Below are 8339 nucleotides of genomic sequence, written 5' to 3' on the forward strand. Positions count from 1 at the left end.
TCCCTGAATTAGCAATGCATGCAATATTGGAATGTGAACACTTTTCAGCAGGTTTGGTGGCACAGTAGTGATATGATGGGTCTACAACATGGAAATCAATAGAACCACAGTACTGCAATACAATTCTAGGTCATAGGACCAGTGAATTCACAGATAACGTTTGCTTGCCGCATTTTATGCATTTTCTTTTAACAGAACCACCCTTAATCAGCTTTGATTAAGCTTAGACTTTGTAAATTAAAGTCCTTGGTCCTTACTGGAGAGACCCAATCATACAGACCTTTTGAAGCAGCATGTGCCCAGGTCATTATTCTTATTCCTGCCCCCACCCCCAACCCTCCGTTCTGTTCCATTATTCTTTTCATTCTCAGAGCAATGATCAGGCTCGTACATTTTTGGCACTGGACCAAAAGCCAAACAACAACCCCCCATTTTTCCACTGTGTCTTTTTGAGTAGTCATGTTGAGACAGAGATGCCATTAAACCTCCCAGACGAACAGGAGAGAGACCGTCTGGGGCTGGGGGGGGGGGGGGGGGGGGGCAGTGTTCTCTATGGGGCACATCATGTCAAAATGTTGGTAACTGGTGAATCAAATCATCAGGTCAGAATAGTAAAAAATTAATTTAAAATAAAATTTTAAAAAGCTTGCCGAAATGCTGGAAGTTGCTTTAAAATAAAGAGAAAGAGACCGGGACAGGCTCCCGTGCCCCCAATTCAAATCTGCCTTTCCTTGAAAACATTCAAGCTAAAGATCAATTGCAAGCAAATAAATAGTAGACAGACATCCCCCCCATTCTGAAAAAGACAACAGTGTCGAACTGGGAAAAAAAACAAACACTGCACATTTTTGCTAATCCCACCTTAAGATTTCAGTGAATCGGATTCTCTCTTACCATTTATTCATTTATTTATGTTTGTTTTAGAGGAAGATGAACAGCCTGCATAACTCAGTCTTAAGGGTATGAAATATCAAATCGGACTGTGCTTAGGCTGTTCCCACAGGTCAGCTGCGAGCGTTCTGCAGTCTACACGCTCAATGAGAATGAAGAATCTGAATCTGAATGAAGGCCTCATCAGGAAGGCATTTCTTCATCCTGCACTCTGCGGAAAATGGCCAGAAAATTCTTCCCTCCATTCCGCTGGACTTTCTTTCCCTCCTCCGTGCACGTTCCCAGGCGATTAATGATGATGTCATCAGCCTATGGAGAACATCACAGCATGTGAGTTTTGGTTCTCCCAAACCAATGTCCATAAGGATAAATACGTTTTTATACATGCATAAAAATAAAAAAAAGTCAGCAAAACAACATCTTCATTTGTGAAAGAAACAATGCTAAATCAAGTGTAGTGCGAGAATACAACATCAATGGCAATCTGTGCTGCCGAAATGGCGTTAGTTACTGGGATACACAAGTTTTCCCTGAAAGGGTCAGTGTGGGTGCAGGCTTTTGTTCCAACCAATCAGTTGCGCACTTGATTCTACTAATCAACCATTATGTCCAAGTACCTTGATTAGTAGAATCAGGAGTGTAACTGCTTGGTTGGAACAAAAGCCTGCCCCCACACCGGCCCTTTCTGGGTAAGATTGAGTACCCCTGCCAGAACCCATGGCAATGAACAACCCCTCCTCCCCTACCAGCTCTTCCAGGGGAACTCTTGTGAAAAGGGGGTGCTCCGTGAAGTGCGTCACCATCCAAAGATGCACATCTTCCACGTCCGTAATGGTGTACACCAGGCCCTGAAGAGAGACAGACAAACAGACAGAGGCACTGAACAGGATCACCCAGCGATAAGCACCAGTGCAAGTGGCTGCGGAAACATGTGCTGTTACAGAGGCCCAAACAGATCAGCACGCAATGGGTAACAGCGCGCATACAGTGGCCTTGCACAGCCTTATTTGATGTCACTGTAGGATAACCCTAAATTCATTACAGTACAAAGGTTTTTTTGGGGGTTTTTTTTGAACGGGACAGAAATAACCGCAGGCAAACATTCCAGAAGGACGTGCCGGTGTCATTGTAGTTGACTTTGGAACAGACAGAAAGTGTTATTGGAAGATCGTCTTCTTGGAAGGCATTTGACGTGCCAAGATTAGCAGAGCTTGATATATGATCCGGACCTTTTTTTTTTTTTTTTTTACCTTTGCAGAGTGGGGGGTAATGCCCTGTCTTTCTGTGTAATACCTGCAATTCTGGTGACAACGTCCCCCCCAACCCCCACTTCAGCAAATTCTTCCTAACCACCGTATGCAGCTGCCACTATTTAATGATCTAAATTCGTGAAGGCAAGCCCCTCATTGTTCCTGAAGCGCTGTCTGTCCCACACACCTCTCCTGGCACTTTGTGCCACGTCTAAAAAAAAAAAAACGGTCTGCAGCGAACAGACTTCTGTCTCGTCAGACAGACCTGGCAGACAGGTTGATAATGGACCTGCTGTCTCCAAGGCCTGCGTGAGATCAGTGTACTAGCACATGCATTACCGTGGCCTTACCTGGCCCCATCCGGTAGCAAGTCTCCCCCTTAAGCCCTCTGGTTCAAAGGATTTTGTATCACAAATTTAGATTACTCGACTGCAACGGTGGGCCTGTCGCAACCCGCTAGCACATCCACTTCTCCTCCAGGACCCAACTGCAACGGAGGACTAGGCAGCTAGTGCAAGCAAACGGCATGCAGCCAATTGGCCAGAGGGGTCACTACTGCAGTACCCTTGCCTCTGAGCCAGTGCTCTAGGCAGTTGAAATGTGCAGTAGGCCGTTCCCTCACCCCCACTCTCAGTGTGTAGGCGTACTCCGCCAGCAGTGTGGGGCTGATGATCCTCCACTTGTGTTTGGTCTTCTTGAAATGAGGGTCGGGGAACAGGAAGAACATCTTGCTGAGCTGCAACACGAAGATGGTAAATGGTAAATGGTTGGCATTCATATAGCGCCTTTATCCAAAGCGCTGTACAATTGATGCTTCTCATTCACCCATTCATACACACACTCACACGCCGACGGCGATTGGCTGCCGTGCAAGGCGCCGACCAGCTCGTCAGGAGCATTTGGGGGTTAGGTGTCTTGCTCAGGGACACCTCGAAGCAGCCCGGGCGGGGGATCAAACCGGCAACCCTCCGACTGCCAGACAACTGCTCTTACTGCCTGACTGCCTGAGCCATGTCGCCCCAGATGCGATGCGAGATGCGAGCAATATCATTCTCAGATCTGGCTTTTGAATTGGTTCAAAAAAGGTAGTCATTTTCAAAAACTCAGACAATAGATACATTTGCATCAGAACTTGTGTGTAAATATCCTCAATGCCACACAAATAAAATTTCAAACTGTTTGATTCATACAAATCAAAGAATGGGGCTTCAATAAGAAAAGGGCACATTTTTCAGTTGAGACCTAGGTTTTCCCCTTTTCAGATAATAATGAAGTGCTTTGTACATCATTTAGTTTGTGCCACAAAACAGCCTCTGACACGGTGCAGAGGACTGATCATGCATGTGACACGAGCAACAGACATGGCAGGAATTCATTGGGCCAGATGTACAAGGTCATTTGGTCAGATCAGTGTAGACCAGTGGTATTCAACAGGGGGTCCCGGGGCCAAAAAAGGGGCCTCGGAGTGCTGCCAGAGGGGCCTTCTGATGATAGGAAATCACAAGCTTCAGTCAGAAAGACATAAGTAATTAATACATTAAATAAATACTACAAAGCAAGTCATTAATAGTATATAAAATACAGTGACCTATACTTTCTGAAGATGTCACACTCTCAAATGTTTGCCATTTGCTATGATTACCCAGGAGAAACAACCACGGCTGGATTTCGATTTGAGGGCCATAGTTGATAATCCCTGATCCAAGCCCTTCTGTAAGGACACTATACTGAACCACTGAGCAAATCATCTTCTGCAGAATTCACAAATAATCTACACAGTGTAAACACAGCCTAATAGCTATCGATTCAAAATGCAGACGTTTGCTCACAAACCTTCCAGTCTAGTTTGATTAATGATAACGGTGTGTGCCCTCCTCCCCCACCCCCCATGGCTCTGCCATTTCTTAGAATGTTTCCTGAGGGATCCTGAGGCACTCAGACACAGCAGCCTGACTGCAAACACAAACACAGCATCAGCTCAGGATAAGAGCTAGCTATGTCTGCACTTATGATCCCAAACGCACCACTGCTTTATGATACTGACGATTACTTCATTTTAAACAGTACTGTGCAAACGTCTTAGGCACATGTAAAATAAAATTCTGTATAGTGAAGATGTCTAAATATATATATATATATATATATATATATATATATATATATATATATATTTTAAAAACACTATAAAGAGCAGTAAACAGTTTTGACCACCCTTCGCCTTTAAAACTGCATAAATTCTCTTAGGTAAACAGTCTTGCACTTTGTTACAAACATATTGGAGAACTTGCCCCAGTTCTTCTGCAGACTTTGGCTGCCTCACTCTCTTTTGGCTCGAAAGGTAATCCCAGACCGCCTCAATCAAGTTTTTATATGAAAAGCGGTCTAATACTTAATATGTGTATTTAACAAAACAGATCATTTTATCACATAAAACACATACCATTTTAATCAGATTATATGAATGTATATGTAGGAATCCCCATCATTCTTTGGTCACTCATGAGGCAAAAAATAAAATAAAAAATTCCCTAAGCAAATCTTAAGTATTCCTTAAGGATGAATAATTCAGCTAACTCCAAAAAACACCATGGCCATCTGTACCACATTTGAGCATGATACACACGAAGCCCTGCGACACCTTTATTCTAGTTAAGGGAATCTCAATCATATAAATACCATTACCAGAAAGATTTACGTACTCAACTTCAAATGTTCAGAGACCGTACCCCTAAACTACCACATGCCACAAGTGTACGGATGTGGCCCAACTTGCAGTATGTTACCAAATTACACAAGACCCCATCTGCAATGGAAGGGAAGCAATTCAATGAAAAATCCACCTCACACGTGAATGGTGGCAGCTGATCTCTGCTCTCGAGCTAATGCAAAAAGTTTGTTTACTCCCTACAAAAACTGTTTGTTTAGTCCCGAAAGTCAGGTGTTATCTAGTTTTTGGAAATGTGGGGGGGAAAAAAAAGTTTTAGCTTCTGGCAGTGGGACCCCCACAGCATGCAGGGGTTGATATTGGGACAGGGGAAGAAACAACAAATGTCTTGAAAAATAAAACAGCAACAGAAGGAGACAAAACAATGCAAGGTCAGAGGTCATAGACAGGGACAATCCAACATGATTGAAAAGCACAGGATGAAATAGGGCGCAAACAAAAGTCTTACCTGTCCCTTGGCAAAGAAGTTGGGCAGGTATTTCATAGCGTTGCTCCGCAAACAGGCGATGTTCTGGTACTGTCCTGGTTTTGCAGCTCGGAGGGAGCGGATCCTGTCCTGCACATAATCTGACACTTTGACCCGTATTTCCAGACCCAGAATCAGCTGGTTTGGAAAGAGTGGCGATAGCTCCACTGTGAACAGAACATAGAGAGGTGTTGGCAATCAGCTGCAACTCAACATTCAGCCCAACTTTGCACAGAAACATCACTGGGTCAGAGACAGGCTTTTTGGAGTTTCTCACCAATAAGCGATTTAAAAAACTCTGGACAAAAGTTTGGTCTGCTTAGATTTGGAAGCAGCAGGAAAATTATTTCTCTTCTAAAGTCTATTAACTGCTCTTTTGACCCCTGGTCTTACAAAATGCAGAAGCCAGGAATTTAACTCGTTCTAAACACATGGGACGACCAATAATAAATTATAAATTGCTATAAATTGTTGTGGCTTCAGATGACTGCTACTAAAATATAATTATTCATTCCAGTTGTACTCTCACTGCGAGCGCCACTGCGGTGCTGGCTTGTTCAGCATGAGCACACTGACTCAGTCCCTCTAGGTTGACCTCCTTTAGGTAGGGAGATTAATGCCAGATTTGAGAAATTTTCAAGTTTAGATAAATGTAATGACTGAATTTGCACAATTAATAATTCAGTCGACCATTTTTAACTAATGCTTCTGCTTGGCTTGCACGCAAATGGCCAGGCTTTTCCATTCCTGAATTTGAATACACACTCAGTGAGCACTTAATTAGGTATTTTAATCCTATTTTTTTTTTTTTTTGTCTTAAGTCTTCTGCTGCTGTAGCCTATCGACTGAGGTATAATGCGTTGTGTGTTCAGAGATGCTATTCTGCATATCACTGGTTATTTGTATATATTTCCTGTCAGCTTCGACGAGCTTGCCCTTCTCCTCTGACCTCTCATTAACAATGTGTTTCTGCCCTGGATGTTTTTTGTTTTTCACACCACTAGAGACTTGTGAGAGAAAATCCCAAGCGATCAGCAGTTTCTGAGATACTCAAACCACCCTGACTGGCACCAACAATCATTCTACAGTCAAAGTCACTTAGATCACATTTCTTCCACCATTCTGATATTTGGTCTGAAAAACAACCTAACCTCTCGACCAAATATTTTATGCATTTAGTTGCTGCCACATGATTGGTGGATTAAAGATTTGCATTCACAAGCTGGTGTACAGGTCTACCTAATAAAGTGCTCAGTGAGTGCAATACCTGGGCTAGTTTTAAGTTTTAGTCAGCAGATGGATGACTATTCATGCACAACAGTGATGATTATTACAAAACTTGGCTGTTTGATGAAGGTGTTTAGCAGAAACTAGAGGCAGACCTTTGGTGTTGCAGCCTACATAAGAACCATGGTAGTTTTTTTTTTTTGTTTGTTTTTTGTTTATTCACTGATAATGACAGTCGTTGGTTCCTTTGAGGATAACTGTTACTGAGATTGCATCTTCGCAGATAGCAAACTAGCCTTATGATTTTGGCATGTCACGTCTATGTGTTGGTTCTAGATTCATAATTACCATTTTTATTGTTCAAGGGCAACTTCCACGTACAATACTGCTCAAATCAACAGCGTTCCCTTGTGGTCGGGGACCATAAATTAACTAGCATGACCACAAAATGCATCTTAACGCCATGGTGATAAAAATGGTGAATATGATTCCACTAGTCACAAATACCTTCTCGACAAATCAATGAAAAGGGTAGAACATGCTCATATCTAGGTGAACCAGTTTTATTTACGTTACATATATAATGCGGTTATTATGTGAGGTTGTGCCAATTCAGGCGGAGGCAAAAGACATTCGAGAACGGGTTACCAAGAAGCCCCCCATATCCACATCCGATGTCAGCGAACTCCACTCTGGCCTGTCCTTTGTCTGAAGATTCGTCCTGACAACTGTGAGACGACCCGAAAAACCGGGGGTACAACTGAGACCAGTCCATCTCCTCTGGACACAGGGGACTGAGAAACAGACAGTACATCATGAATGGATACTCGAATCTAACCTTAGCCCAAAGCAATGCATCCAATGCTAGCACTACACAGCTTAGAGAAGTCAATATATTCTGAACTCTAAGCCAGTAACACTGAATGTAGCCAGCGTTTTCAACTTACTATTCAAAAGTATGATCGGCCATAGGGTTTGAATGGGCTCGTTGCCTGTAGAAACGCTTTTGTGGCATCTGCACGCTCATCTTCAATCGCTTAGTCAATAAAATATGAAAACAATTGATTCAAAATGATTCTCCATAAAGTACTGTCTTAACACGTCCGTTCTTTCGCACGTTGCTGCCCTCCGTCGCATTTTTATGACGTCAAAGTTTTCGCTCGACGAATAATCAACAAATTCACGTTTGATTGGGTCAAACCTTTCAGATATACAATTGTACAACTAGAACCTGCCTTTTATCAATAAAAAAAATGTATGGCTGTATGGTTTGTATGATTATAAATTATAATGCATCCTCTTTGAAATTGGTGAGGTATTAATGCTATTCAGAGAATCTTTCATAATAATATGGAATTATAACATTTCCAACTTTGATCGTAACCTTGTTTTTCTGATCAAAACATTGAAATGGTTAGGCTATACTACACTGCATACACGATAGAAAATGGTTCAGTACTTGCTGAAGTGGGCGTTGGGTGAGATGTGCCCAGAACTTCTGTATGTGAATACTAATGAATGAGTCATTTTTCAGTGTTTGATCATGTAGGCCTGCTATTATTATCATGAATTTGTTGTATTCCTTCGGTTACACAAATGCATACTACGAGTAACTGTTTGCACATTAAGTGGCTAGGGAATGAGAAGTATTATGCTTGTGCTGTTATGGAAAAATGCGAGGAAACACAATATGTTACTGTACCGTCAAATTAATAGTTAAGAAGCTACTTTGTCTCCCTCTAGTGGTTATCTGTATCACTGGACCAGTCATTCGGCTCAT

The 8339-nt window shown here is 42.4% G+C and overlaps 1 protein-coding gene across 1 annotated transcript; it reads right to left on the reverse strand.

Annotated features, from left to right (window-relative positions):
* Positions 1 to 525: 525 nt before the first annotated feature.
* On the reverse strand, positions 526 to 7706 carry mettl1 (methyltransferase 1, tRNA methylguanosine). The gene is made up of 6 exons (XM_061220083.1): positions 7507 to 7706; positions 7208 to 7353; positions 5315 to 5499; positions 2764 to 2877; positions 1638 to 1739; positions 526 to 1200 (listed from the first exon to the last, which is right to left on the reverse strand). Exons 1-6 carry the CDS (start codon positions 7584 to 7586, stop codon positions 1075 to 1077), a joined length of 753 nt encoding a protein of 250 aa, XP_061076067.1. The 5' UTR covers positions 7587 to 7706; the 3' UTR covers positions 526 to 1074.
* Between the last annotated feature and the right edge of the window lie 633 nt (positions 7707 to 8339).

The sequence above is a fragment of the Conger conger genome, chromosome 14 (genome assembly GCF_963514075.1).
Source record: "Conger conger chromosome 14, fConCon1.1, whole genome shotgun sequence".
NCBI lineage: Eukaryota > Metazoa > Chordata > Actinopteri > Anguilliformes > Congridae > Conger > Conger conger.

Coding starts and splice junctions, on each gene's coding strand:
- mettl1 (XM_061220083.1), bottom strand. CDS start 7,586: ATGAGCGTGCAGATGCCACAAAAGCGTTTCTACAGGCAACGAGCCCAT. Junction 5,500..7,207: donor TGGATATGGGGGGCTTCTTG/GTAACCCGTTCT, acceptor TTCTGTTCACAG/TGGAGCTATCGCCACTCTTT. Junction 2,878..5,314: donor ACTTCTTTGCCAAGGGACAG/GTAAGACTTTTG, acceptor TTCGTGTTGCAG/CTCAGCAAGATGTTCTTCCT.